General features: G+C 45.1%; 1 protein-coding gene across 3 annotated transcripts in view; it reads right to left on the reverse strand.

Moving 5' to 3' along the window:
• The window catches only part of CSDE1 (cold shock domain containing E1), a 281,875-nt gene that overhangs the window by 75,498 nt on the left and 179,667 nt on the right, over positions 1–26,710 (reverse strand). For 2 of the 3 annotated variants that reach the window (XM_063955435.1, XM_063955434.1), the window contains 3 exons: positions 25,361–25,573; positions 23,998–24,138; positions 23,466–23,630 (listed from right to left, as the gene is read on the reverse strand). In XM_063955435.1, coding sequence (XP_063811505.1) covers positions 23,466–23,630; positions 23,998–24,138; positions 25,361–25,573 — 519 coding nt within the window. The remainder of the gene's footprint in view (positions 1–23,465; positions 23,631–23,997; positions 24,139–25,360; positions 25,574–26,710) is intronic. The other variant, XM_063955436.1, reaches the window with a different exon arrangement.

Below are 26,710 nucleotides of genomic sequence, written 5' to 3' on the forward strand. Positions count from 1 at the left end.
GTCTCCCTTAATGGGATTACTTTGTTTGCCACACCTACTGCATGTACAACTTTGTTTGTGGTAGGTAAAGTGACCTTGTCCGCTATTAGGGATCGTGCAGCACCCGTGTTAATCAGGAAAGAATGTTTAGAATTTCCCATTTTTAAATCAATAGTAGGTTTTTGAGAGTTACAAGGTATTAGTCATGGTTTTCACAGGAGCTGCAGTATTCGGTCATTGTAAATTTTTATTACTTTTTGTGGTGCCCTTCTTTGCCTGGGACTGCCTTGGTTTTTTAGGGCGTTTGCAGTCCCTTGCAAAGTGTCCTTTCCTCTGACAATTGTAACAAGTAAGTTGCGATCTGTCTGCCTGGCACCCATGCTATAATCAATTGGTCTATTAGCTAGGTCACAGGTGGCTTGTGCAGCTTTGACTTGTAGGTTCATGAGCTTGGTTTCTGTGTTTAATTTTTTGACCACCAAATTGTCCTCATGGTATATTGCAAGAGTGACCAGATCTTCTGGACCCTTTTTGCGCCATAGAGGATCATTGATGGTCAAACGGGTTTTTACCTGAGGCTTAAGACCTTTCACAAGAGCTTTAGATAACATGGGCTGAAGCACTTTTTTTTTTTTATATATATTTTCAATGCCTCCATAATTTTGGACCTCAGTTTTAAATCTGCCCCAATAATTTTTAACTGTTTCCGTAGGACCTTGTTTAATCATTATTTTTCCCCAATTGGGCTGGCAAGGAAACTGCTTTGTAAAAGCGGTCATTAAATGTTTTCACTCTTGGTCCAGCTCTTCTCTAGCAACGTCTACGGGAGGCTTAAACCCCTGTTTATGCCACCCTAGGTCCGTTGCGAGCTTTTTGTATTCTTCAGTTGTGAGCAAAGCAGTAAATAATTGTGCCATGTCACTATGTGTTAGTTGATGCACTTTGTACAAGCGCTTGAGTTTGGTTTTGACTTCTGCTGGCTTTGATCTATAATCTGCTAATTCTGTGCAAATTTGGTGTAATTCAACCTTTGACCAAGGAACATGTAGTTACCACTCTCAGAGGCATTGTTACAAGTGGTTTGCCCTGGGTGGATGTGCTACGAGTGCCAGAAGCCACAATGTTCGATGGGTGTATGTCTGCAAAATGCGCTCCCATTACTGGTAATTTGTCTTCATAGGGAACTACATTTTTCTGCTTGTTTTTGCATAAAGTGGGTGTGACAGTTTTACCATCCATGTTATTGTACTGAGCTTTGTATGTCTGACTGAGGGGGTCATAAACGTAAATTCCAGCAGAGTCGCCATCCCCATCAAACAAATCCATCTGCGCTACCAAAATCCCATCTTCCCCCACCAAGTAAGTGTTATGCTTCCAAGTCTTGGGGTTTACTAGAGCCCTTATTACCTTTTTTTTCCCCCTGTACTGGAGGGGCACCAGCCAGTGCCATTATTGCTGGGAGTATGTGTTCTAGTGGGTCTGGGCTTTCTTGTTCTAGTGTCTTTACTGGCATTGCCTGCACTAACCGTGGGGGAGCATGCCTGGGTTGTAATTGTAACGTTTCTCCATTATCTACATGACAGGACATTTGTGCAACATAGGCTGGTGGCGGGGTTACATTAGATGCCTCCAGCCATAGTGTGTAAGCTTTCCACTGCTCCCTTTTTCTTATTTTACCCCTTAAGTTTGTCCATTTCTGCATATCAAAGGTTTCTATTACAGGTATTTCAGGTTGTTTTGTATGCCATTTTCTGAGAAATTTCACAGCCACACTTCCATATCTCTGATACATTACACTTGCTGGACTGCCGTGCGGGATCTCTAACATAGAAGAGCCCTTTGGTGTGGACATCTCTTGACCCATTGTAATGGCTAATCTTTATTTTAAAGTCCAGCCTCAATGTCCAATACAATGGTAAACAGGGACGCTCCCCTTGTTTATAGAGATATTACTCCACTTCGGAAACCTTACCACCTTGTCAGGTGCCACGGCTTTGAACAGGCACACGTGTTCCACACTCTGCTAAGCTTGGCCTTTTTGTGTACAAGGTGCTTTTCACAGTGGGCGAGTATCCCTGATACTATCCAGCATAGGAGAGTTTAACCGGAGCCTCTTTTCTACCTGGGCCCTGTCTAGACTCTGCCGGCGTGAAGCCTCGGCCAATCACACTTACAATCACTTGCAGACTTCACTCTGAATTTAGCAAGATATGGCATTATCCCATTGTGATCTGTAACTATGATAACAGAAATTTCAATCCTAAAACTTTATACAAAATCACTGTAACTGGTAATAAAATGCAATTAAATTCAATTTGGTTCCATACTTACAATCTCCAAAAGTCTTCAAAGAGTCTTTGTATTCACTTATCCATATCAATCTGTACCTCAGGCAGAGCAGCCAATTTCTTCTGGAAGAAGATGGACAAGGCTGAGATCTGAACCATTATGGATCCCAACCGTAGGCCCATATCTACGCCAGCTTGTAGTAAGCGCAAGAAGCACCCTGGATTGAATTCTGCAGCTGGACATCATTGGCCCTCACCACCAGGAGATGCATCGTTTACAGATATGGTGGTAATGCTTCGACGTGACAGGCTTCCTGACCTGAACCAAGGTGGTAATGACATTATCCGGAATACAGTTCTTAGCTAGAATGTTCCGTTCAACCGCCATGCCGTTAAACGAAGCAGCCATAAATCCGGGTAGACAAACGGCCCTTGCTGAAGAAGATCCTCCCGTAGTGGGAGGGCACAGGGTTCTTCTACTGCCATGGCCAGAAGATCCGCGTACCAGACTCTTCGAGGCCAGTCGGGGGGGAAATGAGAATTCCCTGTACCCCCTCTTCGGATTCTTTTTAGGATCCAGGGAAGTTAGGGAAACGGAGGAAACCGGTACACTAGCTGGTAATCCCACTCTGCAGTCAGCGCGTCCACCGCCGCTGCTAGAGGGTCTCTTATCCTGGAACAATAGCATGGAAGCTTGTTGAGCCGAGAGACAATCAGATCGATCTGTGGATGTCCCCACAGATCTGTTCTCATCTGGAACACCTGTGGATGCAGGTCCCACTCTCCTGGGTGAAGGTTGTGGTGGCTTAGAAAGTACGCTTCCCAGTTGTCCACTACTGGAATGAAAATGATTGACACAGCCCTTGCATTCCTTTCGACCCAAAGGCGAATCCTGGATACTTCACTCATTCTGGCCCTGCTCTTTGTTCCTCCCTGTCGATTGACGTATGCCACCGCCGTGGCATTGTCCAACTGAACCTGAATGGCTTGACCTCGGAGCAGATGAGCTCCGTGCAGCAGAGCATTGAATATCGCTCTGAGTTCCAGTATGTTTATCGGAAGGCGCGCCTCGAGTTCCGACCACCTGCCCTAGAACTGTGCCCCTTGGGTAACAGTGCCCCAGCCCCGAAGGCTGGCATCCGTTGTCACGAGAATCCAATCCTGGATCCCAAAGCTCCTCCCCAAGAGGTTTGCGGGCTGAAACCACTACAGAAGACGGACACTCTGGTCCTGAGATCCTGTGGTAGCCGGCTTGCGAGACATACCTCTGGAACCGTGTGCCGCATTTGAGGCACCTCTGGCTTTACCCTTAAAGCACGCTGTTCGAAAGGACTGCAGAGAAGGTCCAATGTAAGAGCGCCTTGGTGGCGGAATAGCAGAGGGGAGGAACGTGGACTTTATAGCGGTCGCCTTCGAAATCCAGGTATCCAATTCACCTTTAAACAGCCAATCACCTGTGAAGGGTAAGGTTTCCACAGTCTTCTTAGACTCAGAATCCGCAACCCACTGGCGTAACCACAATGCTCTGCGTGCAGCTACCATGGTAGAGGTACGTGCATTTATAACAGATTCCTTTGATGGTATCATAAAAGGAAGCGGTCAGGCTCCTGAATCCACTGAACCAGCAGTACTAAGTCAGCCAGAGACTTATCCCCTGCTAGACCCTCCTGAATGTTACCAGCCCAAGTGTGTATGGCGTGCGTCACCCAACATCCTGCAACAGGCCTTTGAGATGCCCCTGCTGCAACATAAATAGATTTTAAAGTTGCTTTTAGTTTGCGATCTGCAAATTCCTTTAAGGCCGTTGCCCCTGGAACCGGCAGAACTAGCTTTTTGGACAGGTGTGACACTGCGGCGTTCCCGCTGGGAGTTTCCCATACCTTACGCCATTGCTGGGCAAATGGGAAGGTGGCTAACCACTTTTTGGACACTATCAGGAAAGGTCCGTGGCTCTCACAAAAGGTCACCCAGTTCCTTGGAGTCAGGAAATGTGACCTGTAACTTTTTCTGTGTAGAGAAAGGATTGCTGTACATCAGATTCATTGCTAGGAATATTTAAAACATCTCTTATTGCAATAAGTGAGACTACATCCTGTGCAGCACAGGAATCATCTAACTCAACATCTGATTCCAGCTCCTCCCCCTCTTTCACCTCTGGGACCACCTCCTCAGATTCCGAGAGGATATCAGGCAACCCCCTTTTTTGGGGTAAAGGATTAGAGAGGAGAAACATGTCTGCTATCTGCCCTGTAATTTGTCAGAGCAGCCATAGACTGTTGTAACTGCTGCCTTTCTTGCCTTGCAGTAGTTAACTCAGACATATCAGCCATCATCGTTTTAATTGAACTGAGCCAAGGAGGTTCTTGCAATTCACCCCCAGAAGCCCCACTAGTTTGTGGGCGCCAACTGCATTGTTCACACGAGAGAAACCGCAGGAGGGGGGGAAAACCTGGTGTGACAAATGGCACACAAAATTTTTTCACCATGCTGAGAGAGGACATTTACATTCAGACAGTGTACAAGCAAGCCCGTCCAGCCTAGTATGTGTGGAGATACACAGAGATGAGGAACCAGCACACAGCCTGATACTAACAATTGAGCTGCTAGGAGAAGGCAATTTAGTGTACAGTGAGTGAGGAGCCTAATACAAGGGTCCCACAGCAGGCTCTCCCCCTTAACTACACCCCTGCACCAGTGTCTGGCCGTAGAGTATCCTTTGGAGGAGCTGGCAGTCCTGCAGCAGCACTGTGAGTGCAGGAAGTGGCGCCAGGAAGCCGTTGGTCCCGATCTGATGAAGCTACGCCCCCTGCAATGGTGCCGGTAGCTAAGCTGATGACCTTCAGGCTCTGTACTGGCGAGAGCGCAATGCCTGCGGTACACGAACCCTTAGGACCGTTGTCCTGTCAGAGGGATTCAGGAGGCCAGTGCCGGTCCCCTCGGGTGTGGTATAAAAGATAGACAGTGTCTAGTTAGACAATCAATAGATAGACACCATATGTTAGACAGTCAAAAGGTTGACAGGGTTAAAAGGTCATGAAAATGGTTGACATAAAAAGGTAGACACCATGTTTTGTTTTGTTTTTTCATTTTTGTGGTTTGTGTGGATAGTTTTGTCATCTGGGATCCCCAATTGTAGAAAAGCATACCCTCGCGGGGCTCGGTGGCTCGCCATAAGGTTTATAACCAACTCTATGCCGACATGGATAGAGAAGGTATGAAATAGTCCAAAAACATGTTTATTTAAAAAAAAAAATATTTGTCTATCTTTATGTCGACCTTTTCACCCTGTCGACCTAATGTCTGTCTAACATATGGTGTCTATCTATTGACTAGACCAGGCATTCCCACCCTCGGTCCTCAAGGCACACTAACAGTCCTGGTTTTAGTGATATCCAGGCTTGAACACAGGTGACTTAATTAGTACCTAAGTTATTTTGATTTAACCATCTGTGCTGAAGCCTGGATATCACTAAAACCTGCACTGTTGGTGTGCCTTGAGGACCGCGGTTGGGAATGCCTGAACTAGACACTGTCTATCTAAGAACCGGATACCGGTCGTCCCCCCCCCCCCCCCCCAGTGTCCCTCAGTGCAGGTAAGCGGTTGCCCAAAACTCTCTGGAGCTCCAGAGTGTGCATCCTCTCCTGAGGACACATTTTTCTGAGCTGTGAAGGTGGGCATAGAGGGGAGGAGCCAGCACATCCTGTTTTAGAAATTTAAAGTGCACTGGCTCCTTTGGACCTCATCTATACCCATCGTAATTCAGTGTTCCCAGTATCCAGTTAAGGGGTCAGCTTGCTGGGGGTAGCTTGCTGGAATTTTTTAAGTGTGGAATTAATAAGTGTGTTATCCGAACAGTTAAAAAAACAGTTCTTCCTGGGACTGGACTAATCACTTTTTTTCTTCTCATCTCTCAGGTATGTGAATTCATTGCTACTATGCTACCAGGCTCAGACTGACACACATGCTGCGTACAAACCACATCTTATATTTGAATGTATGTGAATTCATTGCTACTATGCTACCAGGCTCAGACTGACACACATGCTGCGTACAAACCACATCTTATATTTGAATGTATGTGAATTCATTGCTACTATGCTACCAGGCTCAGACTGACACACATGCTGCGTACAAACCACATCTTATATTTGAATGTATGTGAATTCATTGCTACTATGCTACCAGGCTCAGACTGACACACATGCTGCGTACAAACCACATCTTATATTTGAATGTATGTGAATTCATTGCTACTATGCTACCAGGCTCAGACTGACACACATGCTGCGTACAAACCACATCTTATATTTGAATGTATGTGAATTCATTGCTACTATGCTACCAGGCTCAGACTGACACACATGCTGCGTACAAACCACATCTTATATTTGAATGTATGTAAATTCATTGCTACTATGCTACCAGGCTCAGACTGACACGCATGCTGCGTACAAACCACATCTTATATTTGAATGTATGTGAATTCATTGCTACTATGCTACCAGGCTCAGACTGACACACATGCTGCGTGCAAACCACATCTTATATTTGAATGTATGTGATGTTTTTCTTGTAATTTCCTATGTATGTGATTGAATTTATTGTGAATAGCTAGAGTAGTTTTAGTCTGTTGACCCACCCTGTGCAATTTGTTCTATGATCAATTAGCATTTCAATCAGGTGACCAAATGTTCAGAGGTAGGCCTGTTCCTAATCAGAGACAGTATTTCCTTAGAGTCAGTTAAGGGGTCAGCTTGCTGGGGGTAGCTTGCTGGAATTTTTTAAGTGTGGAATTAATAAGTGTGTTATCCGAACAGTTAAAAAAACAGTTGAACAAACATTGAAAAACATCAAGAAAAGGTAACTTACTTTAACAACTTACTCTAACTCCACTTAACCCATAAAACACAAACAACCTCAGCATGTTCATCAAACTACTGTGTCTAATTTCAATTCATGGAATTCTCACCAAATTTAACACATTCTACACTCACCCTGAAACTCACCCCTCTGTACACATTACAGCTTCTATTCTCCACTCCCCTCTTCTAAACACTCATGAGATTTATACTTTCCTCTCTGCAAGTACTTTGACAACCACAATTGGCCACCAGTACAAACACTCGCAAACATCCACCAAGATTTATCTCACTCTTCTGCTACTATTAGCTGGTGACATATCACCAAATCCAGGCCCCAACCACCTTTCCCTCTCTCACTCTGCTGTCTCAAAACAACATAGAAATCCATCTAACCTCATAAATATCACGTGTCTCCCATCCCCCTCCAAATCACTAAAATGTGCCTTATTGAATGCACGCTCTGTTTGTAACAAATTAACATCCATCCATGACCTCTTCATATCTCACAACTTTAATCTGCTGGCTATAACAGAAACATGGCTCACACAATCAGACACTGCCTCCCCTGCAGCACTGTCACATGGTGGTTTCCACTTCTCACACACATCTAGGCCTAATAATAGTAAAGGTGGTGGGGTCGGAATCTTACTGTCACAGTTTTTCACATACACTGTTCTACCTCAGGTTCCATCACTCGCATTCACCTCATTTGAAGTTCACTCTATCAGGATTTTCACCCCCTTCTCTCTGCGTGTTGCAGCTATCTATCGCCCTCCTGGGCAACCTAAACAACAATTTCTAGAAGATTTCTCTGCCTGGCTCCCACACTTCTTATCCTCTGACATCTCCACCATCATTATGGGCGATTTCAATATAGCTCTTGACAGTCCACAATCTGTTCATGCATCCAAACTCCTCTCTCTAACCTCCTCTCTTGGCCTAACCCAATGGTCCGACTCCTCTACTCACCATGAGGGCCACTGCCTTGATCTTGTGTTCACCAGGCTCTGCTCAGTTTCCGAATTCACTAACACTCCTTTCCCTCTCTCTGATCACAACCTGATCACCTTCACAATCTCTTCTATTACTTTAAATTCTAGGACACTAAAACCAAGCAAGCCTCCTCTAACCCGCAGAAATACTAACAATATACATTTTCAACAACTTTCCACTTCTCTGCAACAACTGCTCTCACCAATCTCGACATTTACTACACCTGACACTGCTGTATCACACCTGCACCAGACCCTAGAGAGTGCCCTTGATGAAGTGGCTCCAGCTACCCATCACACTCCACGTAGGCTTAGATGCCAACCATGGCACTCTAAATCAACAAGACACCTACAAAAACTGTCACGTAAAGTAGAACGTCAGTGGCGGAAATCTCAGAATCCAAGTGACTTTCTCACATATAAGACTACCTACCACTCCTATCGTCAGGCCCTGGACACTGCCAAACAAACATATTTCCAATCTCTCATCTCTTATCATGCCAACAACCCCAAGCGACTTTTTAATACATTTAAATCACTTCTTTACCCTCCCTCACCTCCCCCACTAGCTACTATCCGTGCACAAGAACTTGCTTCCTACTTCAAGGATAAGATTGATAAAATCCGAGATGAAATGGTATGCTCTAACTCAGCCAGTGACCTGCTCAATTCCCTACCTGAACCCTCTGGCACTTTCTCTTCATTTGATCCCACAAGTGAAGATGAAGTATCAACACTCTTTTCATCCTCCTACTCCACTACCTCTCCTCTTGATCCTATACCCTCACAGATCAGTAAAACTTTGTCTCCTGTGCTTATCCCAACCTTAACTAAAATCTGTAATCTCTCTCTCTCTACTGGTATCTTTCCCTCTCTGTTTAAACATGCAGTCATTACTCCCATTCTAAAAAAACACAACTCTGACCCAAACACACTCTCTAACTACCGTCCCATTTCTCAGCTACCCAGTCCCTCCAAGCTACTTGAGAGGCTTGCCTACACTCGCCTTACACACTTTCTTAACTCGCACAACTTATTGGATCCACTTCAGTCAGGCTTTCGTGCCCAACACTCCACAGAGACGGCACTGACCAAAGTAGTGAATGATCTAGTCACTGCTAGATCAAAAGGCCATTACACACTACTTATTCTTCTAGATCTCTCTGCTGCTTTTGACACTGTTGACCACTCTCTTCTCATACAAACACTACAATCCCTAGGTCTTCAGGACACTGCCCTTTCTTGGTTCTCATCCTACCTATCTAATCGCTCTTTCAGTGTTCACTTCTCTGATTCTACCTCCTCTTCTCTACCTCTATCAGTTGGAGTACCGCAAGGCTCAGTCTTAGGTCCTCTGCTTTTCTCAATCTATACCTCCTCTCTTGGTAAACTAATCAGCTCCTTTGGATTTCAGTATCATTTGTATGCTGATGATACTCAAATCTACCTATCCTCCCCAGATTTGTCACCACCAGTATTGGCTCGTGTCACTGGATGCCTGTCTGCCATTTCATCTTGGATGTCATCTCGCCACCTCAAACTCAACATTTCCAAAACCGAATTAATTATTTTCCCACCAGCTAAGAGTAGTTACCAACCTGATATCTCTATAACTGTTGACAATGCAACTATCCACCCCACCCCACAAGCTCGTTGCCTAGGTGTCACCCTTGACTCTGAACTGTCCTTTGTTCCACACATTCAATCTGTCTCTAAATCATGTTACATGCACCTTAAAAACATATCCAAAATACGCCCTTATCTTACACAAGACACTGCAAAAACTCTAATCCATGCACTCATCATCTCCCGCATTGATTATTGTAATAGTCTCCTTACTGGTCTTCCCAAACATAGGCTATCACCACTTCAATCCATTTTAAATGCAGCTGCGAGGCTAATCTTCCTCGCCAGACGTTCTTCATCTGCTGATCCGCTCTGTCAGTCCCTCCATTGGTTACCGGTATTCTACCGTGTCAAATATAAAATACTTTTACTTACATACAAGGCTATTAACCAAACTGCACCATCATACATCTCCTCACTCATCTCAAAATATCTCCCTACCAGACCTCTCCGCTCTGCACAAGATCTGCGTCTCTCATCCACATGCATTACCTGTTCCCTCTCAAAATTACAGGACTTTACCCGGGCTTCACCCACTCTGTGGAATGCACTCCCACGCACAATAAGACTCTCCTCTAGTCTCCAAACCTTTAAACGTTCTCTGAAAACTCATCTCTTCAGACAAGCCTACCAAATTTCAGACCCACACACATAACCTTCACAGCTTCCCTATCAAGTTACATCCCCTCTGTACAGTCCACATAAACTCACATTTTGTCTTCCAACATTGCTGGGTGATCATATCATATAAGAACCTAGCAACCTGGGGAACCATTATGTGACAGGTAGCATCTATCCTTGTGTATCAATGCCTATTTCCCTATAGATTGTAAGCTTGCGAGCAGGGCCTTCCTACCTCTGTCTGTCTGTCTGTCTGTCTTTGCCCAGTTTTGTTCTATAATTGTTGTTCTAATTGTAAAGCGCAACGGAATATGCTGCGCTATATAAGAAACTGCTAATAAATAAATAAATAAATAAATATCCCTTATGGATGATAGAGAAATTAGTGAAGAGCATGTCTGCGCAGGTAGTCCACTTCTCAATAGTCCGTCCCTGGAATGATTACTGCATAGGGGTATATTCAATAAGAGTCTGGTCCATTCCGACATGCAGTTGTCGGAATGGACCCGACAAACCCTATTCAAAAGAGCGGCCAAATCAGACTCTGATTTGGCAGCTTCCGTTGTCAAGGCCTGCTGCTGCTGCTGTCAGCGGCGTCTGGGGGAGGGAGCCGTCTGATGCGCCGGGGTTAGCGGCCCGCCGGGAGGAGGTGTTAGCGGCGCCGCTGGGAGGAGGTGTTATCCGCGGACCAGGGGGAAGGTAAAGGCGGAACGCCGGGTGGAGGTGATATCGGCCCACCGGGAGGAACGGTAGACGGGCAGCCGGGCGGAGTTATCGGCACCCCTGGGGGGAGGTAAAGGCACGCCACCAGGTGGCGTTGAAGGCGGCTACCCGGGGGAGACGGAGCGGGTGGCGGAGGAGAGGGGGGGGACCAGCGGAGGCTCACGGCTGCGTCCACCCGGCTCCATCAAGCGGGACGTCGCTTGCTGGAGCCGGGTGGGCGCTGCCGCTGGGTTCTTGCTCTCCCCGCCGCTCCACCGTCTCCTGCTCACTTATCTCAATCCAACTTTTTTTAAAGTCGGATTGAGATGGTCGGAAACGGGGCTAAAACCTGTCGGGTTTGGCCCCGTTTCCAACAATGCACGCTGATTGGCGGCTAAAGCCGCCGATCAGCGTGCATTCCAACAAGACATGTTTCCCGACTTGTCGGAATAAATGGGGCCATAATGAATAGGTCGGAACCCCTTCTGACCTAAAACTTTCGGAAGGTGCCGTCTTTCCGACAAGACGGCAGCTTCCGACAGTTATTGAATATATCCCATAGACTGCCACAACATAGCGCCAGGAAGCATTGGGTTATTGTTGTAGTATCGTCCAATTGTATTTTAATGTGCTCTCTCTTCAAAAGACCCTGCTGACAGTTTTGGCTCCTCTTAGAAAAAAAGGTTCCCTACAGGTGATGCTGTAAAGTCACAGCTCTTAAGACCTGTGTAATATTCTAAGCTTGTTAAACAGCCAAGGAACCAACCTATTTCACTTATTAAGCATCTCTATTTGGAACACACGCCGGATGAAAAATCTAAAATGTCACTGCTTCAAAGTTAGAATCCATATTCTGGAGTACTTCCTTCCATAACAGACCTACTTGAGACACAGGATTATTATTGGGTTATTCCATACCGTTTCAAAATGTAATGAAATTTGGAAAAAATGCTGCAATGGGTGTAAAGAAACCCCCCAAATCTTAGGCCGATATGTTCAACGATTTTGAAGTTATATGCCTATAAACATGCAATTTTTTCACGCAAAATGCACTGTTAAATGTTTTCTAAAATAGCACTTGCAGCTCACCCAATTGAGCTAGACAGTTGGACAAAGTCTCAATGTAAGCTTTTTTTTGTGTGCTTTCACATGATACAACATAGCAGTATGTTTTCATAAAAAAATTAAATCTAAATTCATATTCTCAAAACGAAAATTTTAATTAAAAAAAAAAAAAGCTCAAAAATTGTTCATATTAATAAATCCTCAAGGTTTTATTTTGGAATCATGGTAGGATCACTTGCTATAAGAGCTTTCATTTTTGAGCTATTCATGAAAATTGTATTTAATTATTTTTTTTTCCAGTTACATTAGAGGAACAGAAGCTCCTCTTCAGGTGTGTTTGGGGATGAGATTCTAGACAGCATCTGCTCCGACTTCTGTGCAGGTATACACATATGGAAAGACACTTCAATTGCGTTAAATAGGCCCGCCTTTTAAATTTTCCTGGACCGCTACAAGGGACAGGATAGGTTTTGGGTGGTCCTTACACTGTGAAGAAAAGCCCATTGGTCACTACATTAAGCCCAACCAAACCTAACCTGCGCCTGGACCATTTGTGTCACAGTTGAAAAAGTGGAGAGTTTCATTACAGAGGAGCATCAGACTGGGAGAATGTGTGCAGGGCGCAGGAAGGAACAGCAACTTGAAGAATGGGCGCTGGGAGGGAGAAACAGCAGACTGGGAGCAAACACTATACTCACAAGAAGAAGCCTCAGTCACCCGGCTATCATTGGACCAGTGCTAAAGCTACTGTACAAATCTCCCATTTGTGGTGTATTTCTACTTCTGCTCTGTAATTAAACACTCCACTGTTGTCAAATGTGACACAAATGGTCCAGCGACAGGTTAGGTTTGTGTAGGCTTAGCTTAGTGACCAATGGCCACAGAAGTGGGACAGGCACTGTCTGTAGAATCTCGTCCCCAAAAGCACCTGAAGAGGAACGTGCATTCCTCTAATGTAGTGAGCTGGTAAAAAAGGAGAAGATGTATGGTAGACTTACCATAGCTAAATCTTTCTTCGGGTGTGTAGAGTTGGATCTTGATCTGAGGCACCAACAGGCTAAAGCTTTGACTGTTCCCAGGATGCATTGCACCACCTCCTCTAACCCCACCCTCCAGGCACTGGAGCGCAGTTAACTATGGTAAGTCTACCATAAATCTCCTTTCCTGCAGCGGGGTACACTGGTATTCCACAGGGAATAACATCGGGGATGTCCTAAAGCAGTTCCTCATGTGAGGGGACGCACTGTAGCTGGAGGCTGAACACGTTCATCAGGTTCTATGCCTTTGATACTTCACAGAGGACCACGTAGCTGCCTTGCACAATTGTTCAGCGGACACGCCTTGGCGGGCCGCCCAAGAATGTCCAACAGACCGGGTAGAATGGGCTTTGATAGCAGCAGGAGCTGGAACAACAGACTGTGCATAGGCTTGTGTAATCACCATTCTAATCCATCTGGCCAAGGTTTGCTTATTCGCAGGCCAGCCACGTTTGTGAAAACTAAAAGTACAAGAAGGGTATCTGACCTCCTGAGGGAGGCAGTTCTCTCTACGTAAATATGGAGAGCCCATACCACATCCAAAGACCACTCATTGGAGGACAAACCAGAAGAGATAAAGGCCAGAACTACAATCTCTTGGTTAAGACAAAAAGATACCACCACCTTAGGTAGATAACCAGGGCGAGTTCAAAGAACTGCCTGTCCACAGTGAAAAATCAGAAAAGGTGGACAACAGGACAAGGCGCCTAAGTCAGACACCCTCCTAGCAGAGGCAATAGCCAGTAAAAACATGACCTTAAGTGTAAGACATTTAAGATCCACAGACTCAAGAGGTTCAAATGGAGATTCTTGTAGGGCAATTAAGACAACCGACAGATCCCATGGAGCCACAGGAGGGACATAGGGAGGCTGAATCCATAAAACGCCCTGAGTTAAAGTATGATCATCAAGAATAGATGTAATTTTCCTCTGAAACCACACCGACAAGGCAGACATATGAACCTTGAGGGAGGCCAGACGAAGGCCTAAATCTAGCCCTTGTTGCAGAAAGGCCAAAAGCCTAGAAGTACTGAACAAATAGGCATCATAATTCTTAGCAGCACACCATGTGAAGTAAGCGTTCCAGACCCTGTAATAAATCCGTGCAGAAGCCGGTTTGCGGGCCTTCAACATAGTTTGAATAACCGCCTCGGAGAATCCCTTGGCCCTCAGGAGTGAAGCATCAAGAGCCACGCCGTCAAAGCCAGGTCCGGATATACACAAGGGCTCTGAACGAGGAGGTCTGGGCGTTGAGGAAGTAGAAGAGGATGCTCTATCGATACCCTGCAGGTCTGAGAACCAATGCCATCTGGGCAATGCTGGAGCGATCAGAAGTAGTAGTCCTCTTTCTTGCTTGAACTTCCATAGAACCCTGGGCAGGAGTGACACTAAAGGGAACACATATGGCAGCCGAAAGTTCCATGGAATTGCCAGTGCATCCACGAACGCTGCTTGAGGATCCCTTGTCCTTGATCCGAAGACCGGAACCTTGTGATTGTGTCGAGGCACCATCAGGTCTACAACTGGTAGGCCCCACTTGTCCACTAGGAGTTGAAAGACTTCCAGATGAAGACTCCACTCTCGGCGTGAATGTCCTGCAGACTGAGGAAATCTGCTTCTCAGGTGAGGACTCCAGGGATGAATACTGCCGATATTGCTGGCAGATGGCGTTCCGTCCAACTGAGGATTTTTGATACTTACAGCATTGCCATGTGGATTTGAGTGCAGTCTTCATGATTTATGTACGCCACTGTGGTGGTGTCTGATTGTACTTGAACAGGCCTGTTCTGTACTAGAGGCAGGGCCAGTATCAATGCATTGAACACTGCCTGCAATTCCAGAATGTTTATCGGGAAGAGACATTCCTACTGGACCGTGCCCCAACCACGCAAACTGGCATCCGTTGTCAGGAGGACCCAGTTGGAGATCCAGAAGGGACGGCCTCTGCTCAACTGTTGGTCCTGTAGCCACCAGTTTAGTGACAAACGAACCTCCAGAGTCAAGGAGCTCATTTGAGAGCTGATCCGATGAGGCAGGCCGTCCCACTTGGAAAGTATTAACCTCTGTAGAGGGCGGGAGTGAAATTGAGCGTACTCTACCACATCGAAAGCAGACACCATGAGGCCTAGTACTTGCATCGCCGAGTGTATTGACACTCTTGGGCTAGAGGGAAATATCTGATCCTGTCCTGAAGTTTCAGGACTTTCTCTGGAGACAGAAACAATCGTTGGCTGTGTGTGTCCAGTAGTGCCCCCCAGGTCCACCATGCTCCGAGCAGGGACCAGCGAGGACTTTTTCCAGTTGATGAGCCACCCATAGGCCAGGAGGAATTGGACCATCAGTTCCAGATGACTGAAGAGAACTGCTTGCGTGGGGAACATTTTTTCAATAAAAACTACCAGCGTCATTAGGGATTTCCCCCCCCCCCCCCCCTCCCCAGCACGTCAGACCACCCCTAAAATACACACATCATAAGTTAATGGGTGCCGCGTCAGCATTACCGAACATATTGGTGACCTTTTCACGGACTCTGTTAGGTAAAGCCCGTTAACAAGCCATAACTAGGCTATTGGGAGAAGTTGGGAACCAAATTGAAGAGTAACATCTGAGGCTACTTCCGATTCTCACAAGCTGTAATTTATCACAAGTAATTGATTTCCCCCCTAAGACTGCCAGGTTTAATTTGCACTACATCCTCATTGCTTACACTGTACATATTTGCCATAAGTAACAAATAAGAAAGTTACCATCAAACCCTACACAATATACTAGTCATAATGTTCTGCAAGAAATACAAAGAAAAGTTTGGGAAATAATTAAGCAACTTTGTTACTTATTAGTGTTCTAACTACAATCTGTTATATACCAATATGCATGCTGAACAAAGTAAGACCCTTTTACGCATGTTATATGTATGTTCAAATTGTACATTATAAATGTACATTTCAAATAGCTCTTTAGAATATGGAGCAACACCTAAAGACCAATAAAACATCTAATCTACATCCGCTGACAAATTGTTATGCAGTTTTATTTCTTAGCTACACAAATAATCAAGAAAAATTTCAGAGAATAAAATAAAAAATAAAATATAAAAAAGATAACCACACAACCTAAATAAACAAAAATCCTTCTATCAACTTGCACCTGCCACAGTCACAAATACAACATAAAAGGTAGAGTATCATAAGCCATTTACTGGTTTCAGTCAACTTAGTCTTGTACACACTGCAGATATTTTAATGTACTGGGTGGTGCTCAAACAATTTTGTAACTTTGTAAGTTATTTCAGTACAATGCTATACTTAGTGCAGGCTTTTTCAACCAGTGTGCCGTGGCACACTAGTGTGCCGCGACCAGTTGCAAGGTGTGCCTCGGAGCCAAGCAGCTTCCTGCATCTTCAGAGTGAACTGTTAGCCTGGGCTCTTCTTAGAGGATCATTCATAATCCGGCTGTGTCCTGTGCCTTGATGACGCGGCAGTGTGATATCATAGGTCAAGGCCGCCGCAACTCACCACCCAGCCAGCCCACCCACCTGCATACACATCTTCCAATTTCCACCTGCATCCACGGCTTTCCTTGCCCACCCACACCCACACCTGCCCAACCGCCCGCTGCTCAGTATTCGCAGTAATCCACTATGAACAACCCCTGCCACTGAGGGACAGGGAGTAGGACAGCTAACCGGTAGGGGCTAATATTTGTTATGCTATTTCTCCTGTGGGGAGCAATAGGATTTATGGGGGGAACAATGTGAATAATTCATGAGGGGAGCAATAGGATTTATGTGGGGAGAAATGTAATTGATTTATGTGGAGAGCAATAGGCTGTATGTAAGGAGCAACATGATTTATGTGGGGAGCAATGTCATTGTTTTTTTTTGTGTAGGCCAATGTATGTGTGGATTTTTTATTATTGGGACGGCCAATGTGTGTTTTTTTGGGGGTTTTCTGTGGGGAACTGATGGTGTGCCTTGGCAATTTTAAAACATTGATCAGTGTGCCGCAAGTAAAAAAAAAAGGTTGAAAATCACTGACTTAGTGGAACTGTAAGGTAAACAACCCCTTCCCCCTTACAGGCCTTTCAGCTTACTAATAGTCTGAAAGGTTAGTTATGGTGGAAACATGCACACTCATTTCCAGAAACTCAAAGATGCTACAATCAGTGCAATGTTAGGTAAAGTCTTTGCATTGTGAAAGCAGGCTTCAAGACAGGTAATCAGCTAAAAAATCACACCATGCGAATCTTACCTTCTCTTTTTTCTAAACACAAAATTACCAAAAAAGTTTGTGTAAATTAAATGAAACTAGCATCATGTTGCGCAATTAGCCATTTTAAGCAAGGTATGGAGCACACAAACAAAAATGGATTCCAGCAGGAGTTACAGATCAATACCCATCCGGTCTTATTTAACCACTAGCACACTGTTGTACACCAGTTAAAAATAAGAATTTACTCACCGGTAATTCTATTTCTCGTAGTCCGTAGTGGATGCTGGGAACTCCGTAAGGACCATGGGGAATAGCGGGCTCCGAAGGAGGCTGGGCACTCTAGAAAGATCTTAGACTACCTGGTGTGCACTGGCTCCTCCCACTATGACCCTCCTCCAAGCCTCAGTTAGGATACTGTGCCCGGACGAGCGTACACAATAAGGAAGGATTTTGAATCCCGGGTAAGACTCTTACCAGCCACACCAATCACACCGTATAACTCGTGATATGAAACCCAGTTAACAGTATGAAACTGAGCCTCTCAACAGATGGCTCAACAATAACCCGATTTAGTTAACAATAACTATGTACAAGTATTGCAGATAAACCGCACTTGGGATGGGCGCCCAGCATCCACTACGGACTACGAGAAATAGAATTACCGGTGAGTAAATTCTTATTTTCTCTGACGTCCTAGTGGATGCTGGGAACTCCGTAAGGACCATGGGGATTATACCAAAGCTCCCAAACGGGCGGGAGAGTGCGGATGACTCTGCAACACCGAATGAGAGAACTCCAGGTCCTCCTTAGCCAGGGTATCAAATTTATAGAATTTTGCAAACGTGTTTGCCCCTGACCAAGTAGCAGCTCGGCAAGTTGTAAAGCCGAGACCCCTTGGGCAGTCGCCCAAGATGAGCCCACCTTCCTTGTGGAATGGGCATTGACAGATTTTGGCTGTGCAAGCTGAATTGTACTACAAATCCAACGAGCAATAGTCTGCGTAGAAGCAGGAGCACCCAGCCTGTTGGGTGCATATATGATAAACAGCGAGTCAGATTTTCTGACTCCAGCCGTTCTGGAAACATATTTTCAGGGCCCTGACCACGTCTAACAACTTGGAGTCCTCCAAGTCCCTAGTAGCCGCAGGCACCATAATAGGCTGGTTCAGGTGAAACGCTGACACCACCTTAGGGAGAAACTGGGGACGAGTCCTCAATTTTGCCCTATCCATATGGAAAATCAGATAAGGGCTTTTACATGATAAAGCCGCCAATTCTGATACTCGCCTGGTCGAAACCAAGGCCAATAACATGACCACTTTCCAAGTGAGATATTACAGATCCACGGTCTTTAGTGGTCCCAAGGTGCCACAGGAGGCACAAACGGGGGCTGAATATGCAGCACTCCTTTTATAATGTCTGAACTTCATGTACTGAAGCTAGTTCTTTTTGAAAGAAAAATCGACAGAACCGAGATCTGTACCTTAATGGAACCTAATTTAAGGCCCATAGTCACTCCTGCTTGCAGGAAATGCAGAAATCGACCTAGTTGAAATTCCTCTGTTGGGGCCCTTTCGGCCTCACACCATGCAACATATTTCCGCCATATGCGGTGATAATGATTTGCTGTAACCTCTTTCCTGGCTTTAGTAAGCGTAGGAATGACTTCCTCCGGAATGCCCTTTTCCTTCAGGATCCGGCGTTCAACCGCTATGCCGTCAAACGCAGCCGCGGTAAGTCTTGGAACAGACAAGGCCCCTGCTGCCGCAGGTCCTGTCTGAGTGGCAGAGGCCATGGGTCCTCTGATATAATTCTTGAAGTTCTGGGTACCAATCTCTTCTTGGCCAGCCCGGAACCACGAGTATCGTTCTTACTCCTCGCCTTCTTATTATTCTCAGTACCTTTGGTATGAGAGGCAGAGGGGAGAACACATAAACCGACTGGTACACCCACGGTGTTACCAGAGCGTCCACAGCTATCGCCTGAGGGTCCCTTGACCTGGCGCAATATCTTTTATAGCTTTTGTTGAGGCGGGACGCCATCATGTCCACCTGTGGCCTTTCCCAATGGTGTACAATCCTTTGGAAGACTTCTGGAGGAAGTCCCCACTCTCCCGGGTGGAGGTCGTGTCTGTTGAGAAGATCTGCTTCCCAGTTGTCCACTCCGGGAATGAACACTGCTGACAGTGCTAACCCATGATTTTCCGCCTATCGGAGAATCCTTGTGGCTTCTGCCATCGCCATCCTGCTTCTTGTGCCGCCCTGTTGGTTTACATGAGCGACTGCCGTGATGTTGTCTGATTGGATCAGTACCGGCTGGTTTTGAAGCAGAGGCCTTGCCGGCCTCAGGGCATTGTAAATGGCCCTCAGATCCAGAATGTTTATGTGTAGGGAAATCACCTGACTTAATCAAAGTCCCTGGAAGTTTCTTCCCTGTGTGACTGCCCCCCCAGCCTCAAAGGCTGGCATTCATGGTCACTAGGACCTAGTCCTGTATGCCGAACCTGGGGCCCTCTTGAAGATGGGCACTCTGCAGCCACCACAGTAGAGATACCCTGGTCCTTGGAGACAGGGTTATCAGCCTATGCATCGGAAGATGCGATCCAGACCACTTGTCCAACAGGTCCCTCTGAAAAGTTCTTGTATGGAACCTGCCTAATGAGATTGCTTCGTAGGAAGCTACCATTTTTCCCAGGACTCGCGTGCAATGATGCACCGCTACCTGTTTTGGCTTCAGGAGGTCTCTGACTAGAGATGACAACTCCTTGGCTTTCTCCTCCCTGAGAAAACTATTTCTGGTTTATGTCCAGAACCATCCCCAGGAACAGTAGACGTGTCATAGGAACCAGCTGTGACTTTGGACTGTTTAGAATCCAACCGTGCTGTTGTAGCACTTTCCAAAATAGTGCTACCCCGACTACCAACTGCTCCTTGGACCTCGCCCTTATAAAGAGATTGTCCAAGTGCGGGATAATTAAAACTCCCTTTTTTCGAAGGAGTATCATCATTTCGGCCATTACCTTGATAAAACACCCTCGGTGCCATGTACAGTCCAAACGGCAGTGTCTGGACTTGGTAATGGTAATCCTGTACCACAAATCTGAGGTACTCCTGGCGAGGATAGTAAATGGGGACATGCAGGTAAGCATCCTTGATGCCCCGGGATACCATGTAATCCCCCTCGTCCAGGCTTGCAATAACCGCCCTGAGCGATTCCATCTTGAACTTGAATTTTTTTATGTAGGTGTTCAAGGATTTTAAATATAAGAAGGGTCACACCGAACTATGCGGTTTCGGTACCCCAAACCGTGTGGAATAGTAACCCCGTCCTTGTTGAAGTAGGGGCACCTTGAGTTTTACCTGCTGGGAATACCGCTTATTAATTGCCTCTAGCACAGCCTCCCTGAGGGAGTTGTCAGCAAGGCATATTTAAGGAAACGGCTGGGGGGAGACATCTCTAATTTCAGCTTGTACCCCTGAAATACTACTTGAAAGAAACAGGGATCCACCTGTGAGCGAGCCCACTAATTGCTGAAATTTTTTGAGACGGCCCCCCACCATACCTGGCTACACCTGTGGAGCACCCGCGTCATGCTGTGGACTCACAGGAAGCGGGGGAAGAATTTTGATTCTGGGAACAGGCTCCTGGTGCAGCTTTTTCCCTCTTCCCTTGTCTCTGTACAGAAAGGAAGCGCCATTTGACCCGCTTGCTTTTCTGAAGCCGACAGGACTGTACCTTTTTCTGTGAGGAAACCTGAGGTAAAAATATTTCTTCCCAGCACATTGCTGTGGATACGAGGTCCCAGAGACCACCCCCAAATCATTCCTCACCCTTATAAGGCAGAATCTCTATGCGCTTTTTAAGTCAGCATCACCTGTCCAGTGACAGGTCTCTAATACCCTCCTGACAGAATGGACATTACATTCATTTTGGATGCCAGCCGGCAAAATATCCCTCTGTGCATCCCTCATATATAAGACGACGTCTTTAATATGTTCTCATATTAGCAAACTAGTATGCTTAATAGGGTCACCGACCACGCTGCAGCAGCACGATCTGCAGGTTTCAGTCTAGTACCTGAGTGTGTAAATACAGACTTCAGGATAGCCTCCTGCTTTTTATCAACAGGTACCTTCAAAGTGGCCGTTCCTAAATCGGCAGTGCCACCTTTTTTGACAACCGTGTGAGCGCCTTATCCACCCTAGGGGATACCTCCCAGCGTTACTTATCCTCCTGGCGGGAAAGGGTACGCCATCAGTAACTTTTTATAAATTACCAGTTTCTTAACGGGGGAACCCACGCTTTTCACACACTTCATTTATTCATCTGATGGGGGAACAAAACACTGCCTGTTTTTTCTCCCCAAACCTAACAACCCATTTTCAGAGGTGCTTGGGTTAATGTCAGAAATGTATAACACATTTTTTATTGCCGGGACCAAGTCACGGCTGTTCCTAGTGGATTTTGTATATGTCTCAACCTTGTCGACACTGGAGTCAAACTCCATGTCGACATCTGTGTCTGCCATCTGAGAGAGCGGGCGTGTTTGAGCCCCTGATGGCCTTTGAGACGCCTGGGCAGGCGCGGGCTGAGAAGCCGGCTGTCCCACAGCTGTTACGTCATCCACCCTTTTATGTAAGGAGTTGACACTGTCGGTTAATACCTTTCACCTAACCATCCACTCTGGTGTCGGCCCCACAGGGGGCGACATCACATATATCGGCCTCTGTTCCGTCACCATATAAGCCTCCTCATTTAACATGTCGACACAGCCGTACCGACACACCGCAGACACACAGGGAATGCTCTAAACGAGGACAGGACCCACAAAAGCCCTTTGGGGGGACAGAGTGAGAGTATGCCAGCACACACCAGAGCGCTATATACTGCAGGGACTAACTGAGTTATGTCCCCTATAGCTGCTGTTTTTATATATAATGTATACTGCGCCTAAATTTAGTGCCCCCCCCTCTCTTTTTTTAACCCTTTTCTGTAGTGTAGACTGCAGGGGAGAGCCAGGGAGCTTCCCTCCAACGGAGCTGTGAGGGAAAATGGCGCCAGTGTGCTGAGGAGATAGGCTCCGCCCCTTTTTCGCTGCCTATTCTCCCGCTTTTTATGGACTTCTGGCAGGGGTATTTACCTCATATATAGCCCCTGGGGCTATATATTGAGGTATTTTAGCCAGCCAAGGTGTTTTTATTGCTGCCTCAGGGCGCCCCCCCCAGCGCCCTGCACCCTCAGTGACCGAAGTATGAAGTGTGTGAGAGGAGCAATGGCGCACAGCTGCAGTGCTGTGCGCTACCTTGGTGAAGACTGAGTCTTCATGCCGCCGATTTTCCGGACCATCTTCTTGCTTCTGGCTCTGTAAGGGGGACGGCGGCGCGGCTCCGGGACCGAACATCAAGGCTGGGCCTGCGGTCGATCCCTCTGGAGCTAATGGTGTCCAGTAGCCTAAGAAGCCCAATCCGGCTGCAAGCAGGCGAGTTCGCTTCTTCTCCCCTTAGTCCCTCGCTGCAGTGAGCCTGTTGCCAGCAGGTCTCACTGAAAAAAAAAAAATCTAAGACTATTACTTTCTAAGAGCTCAGGAGAGCCCCTAGTGTGCATCCAACCTCGGCCGGGCACGAAATCTAACTGAGGCTTGGAGGAGGGTCATAGTGGGAGGAGCCAGTGCACACCAGGTAGTCTAAGATCTTTCTAGAGTGCCCAGCCTCCTTCGGAGCCCGCTATTACCCATGGTCCTTACGGAGTTCCCAGCATCCACTAGGACGTCAGAGAAAAGAACGTTCAATCAAGAGAATTAAGTGCCTAACCAATGGAACGGGCTTGATACACAGCTGAGGATATGTAGTAGTAGTGGGACATTCATATACTCATTGGCAAAGGCTTTACGTAGCATTTAGATGTTACGCATTTACTTGGTGCCAGCCACTGTAGTAAAAGGGAACAAAGGCTTTAAAAGCAAAAAATAAATACTGGGGTTCTGCATAACTACATCACAATGGCCAAGTCTAAAAGACCATTATGGAAAAGATATTCAGTGTGTGCGCTTTAATAAAAACAGCCTTAGCTACCATTACTGTACCTTCTCCTTTCCTTTGTTTGGGCTGCTTGATTTAGCAGAGGCAGATGTGGCTTCTTTTTCTATAATACCAACAAAACGATGATCTGACTGGGTATGAAATGAAACTGTTCCTTTTGGGAGCTTTTTAATTCGGATAGCATGATTTCTCTGGGCAGAGAGCATATCCTGTAATAAAAAAAATAGATGAAACGGTTAGAATTAGGCAGTAAACATTCTTCAACAACATACGCTAAACACACGGTCCAAGACGAAACCCGATCTACGAGATTTTTCATCACAATTGGTTAGTGTTGTCTTATAACCTCTAGACCAAAATGAAAAATACAAGTCACATGCAAGTGGATTCACTAAATTTTAGGTCAAGAGTTCTACAAAAATAAACAAAAACGGAAAAAAACCAGAGGGGAAACAAGCACACCCAACTGAGAGATTAATGCATTTCTTTTCTGGGTAGGGGGGAACTTAAAAGGTTATCTACTAAATGAACGGGAAAGGGACACTAGCATACTCCGTATTAAGAACGTTTACTCACAGGGACAACAGTAAACTCAACTTCATCAGAAATGTGGAGCTGATTTCCATCCAGGACTTCACTGAAGTGAAAGAACATTCGGGCATCCCGATCAACACATTTTATAAAACCAAACCCATCCCTCATTGCTGCAATCACACCCTGTGAGAGGGAAACAGCAGTATGAATACAAGATATGAGGCCACAGTTGCTCACATTCTAGACCTTTATACTGTGATGGGTCGCATGGGCCAGGGAAAAAAATTTGCCCAAGTACTAAACTGGCTAACAAGTAAGGTTTTGTTTTTTTTATAAAAAAGGATGGCGTTATTTGAGGGAGGATTTTAGGAACTTTAAAACCATTGCTGAAACAGAGGGCGTCAAAACTGAACTTGTGTGAAATGCTACATCCTTTTGCATTTCAACATCTAAAGCAATGAAAACCAGACATTTTGATCAGCATTAGTCTTGCATAGGAGGGTACCGAGCAGAAGCCAAACAAGTAACACAACCAGATTACTAAAACAGAAAGAAAGACAGACAAAGCATATCTTCACTTCTTAGACCTCAAGACCAAAAGGTTGTCCTACCAAACAAGGCAACAATCTAAAAATAAACGACATAACATTTAGTCACACCATAAGTTGCATTTAAGTCACACTGACCATTTAAAATCAAAACCATATTTGCACCAAACCAAAACAATTCATAACAAAATTCCTAAAAAGATTCCAGGCTCAATAAATAGCCATCCACCTATAATTCTGTCAACCTAGTTCAGAATTAAACAGAATGTAATCCGACAATACCACACACTCCTGATGCCATTGAGAGAAGATGATCCTTTTGGCAGCAGTTTTTACAACAAACCGTAGTCAATCATTTTAAAAGTACAAAAACAATACACAAAGCACTCACATTATCTTAAACACCTATTTTTCACCTTAATATTTAAACTTTTATAGTGTAAACAATATTTCATCAGAGGAATAAACTTATATAATATACTGTATATGTTTTTCCACATCTAGCAAATCCTAATAGGAGGCATTTAAATATCCACCAGCGTAACTGCAAGAGTTGCTTTAACTATGGATAACGAGAACTGTCAAGTGTAAGAATATATTACGCAACCATTTATTTACAATGGGAATGCAAAAACACTGTTTTTGTATTTTAATCAACATATGACAATAATCAATTACAAGTTTGTTAGATCAACTTACCTAATAAATGACTACAAGTTACGCACCTTACCTCCGTTAATTGGTCTTCAATACAAATGACTGGTTAATGCCCAAAATAGGCAATTCATCACCCACAATGCAAGTCTATTCATTGGATAACCGAAAATATAAAATACAGGCATCAAGTTAATACTAACCATTTCTCTAGACTCATCTGTAAACTCAAATGTGTCGGAGAGAACTTCTATATTTGTGGCACGTTCCAGTTTATCCCGTCGATCTGTGGAAATGTTGAACCGTACATGATCTCCTTCCAAAAGGGTCACCTTGGATTTAGTATCTTTATCACCAAAAGGAAGCTCCTTAGGGATCACAAAGTCAACTTTTATACGTCCTGGTAAAGGGTCATTCTGTAAAACACAATTTTTTACAAATAATTTCACTTAAGAGTCAACATTTTTCATTAAGTATAAAAAATAAACACCACATCTGACGCTTCCCATGGCCTTATAGAATTAGTTCATAGTGCTAAAAACTAGAGATGAGCGGGTTCGAATTTACTCAGTTCTTTACGCCAGAATTATCGCCATTTCTTATTTTCTGGATTTTTCTTATTGGCTAACCAAAAGACGTGACGTCAGATAGCCAATAAGGAGATTTGAGTAGATCTGAGCAAAACCGAACCCACTCATCTCTACTAAAAACCCACAGTGTAGCAAGGTCCCCTTGAGAATTGTGTCCTATGGTCATTGTTAAATGTAACCTATTCCATATCTCAGACATTTCATACACTAGATAATGCATAGGAAATTAAAACTGCTACATGCTACAAGACATCTTATAAATTAAAACTTTGTAAATCACACAAATGTTTCAATTGGCATGGCGCTTCCAAACCATTCAAAATGCACAAAAAAATAAAAACAAGACAATAAAATGTATTACATTAATTCAAGTAAAAGAATATTCACAACACAAAATGCAGAGGATGTTCTCAGTGTTATTTAACATTTCTCCTTCCATCTGGGGGATACTGTAGACCATGGGGTGTAGTTAGGATTGAAGAGCTAGCACTTAATAGTGTAGCTGTTTCTATGGTGTATGTGTGTCCCCCTGCCCCAATTCCTCAGTTTTACTTTAAGTGTAGAAGACACTGTTGTACTAGGTTCGCTGGTATATTTCTATTTTTTTCTTTACTATTTTAACCTGGGTCCTATTTTTTCCCCCTCTCTCACTGCTACCAACCATCTCCTTTACTGCTAAACAGCTGCTGTGGGGCTCCAAATGCAGATGACCAGTATAAGCAGTCCTTAGCAGTGCAGATCCTGGAAACCGTGGTACTACATAGAAGCCGTAGCCAATCAGTAAAGAATGAATTGGGATCCACTACTAAACAGACACAGGGCACTTATGGGTGCCAGGAGCAAGTGTTCTGGTCCAGCAGTAGCGCTGCAGATTGCCTAGTGTTAAACTCTGCAAGACTGAAAGCGGCGTACTCTGAAAGTTAATCTAAGAAATTAGATCATATTTCAATTTTGTTTAAAAAA

The sequence above is a fragment of the Pseudophryne corroboree genome, chromosome 2 (assembly GCF_028390025.1).
Source record: "Pseudophryne corroboree isolate aPseCor3 chromosome 2, aPseCor3.hap2, whole genome shotgun sequence".
Taxonomy (NCBI): Eukaryota; Metazoa; Chordata; class Amphibia; order Anura; family Myobatrachidae; genus Pseudophryne; species Pseudophryne corroboree.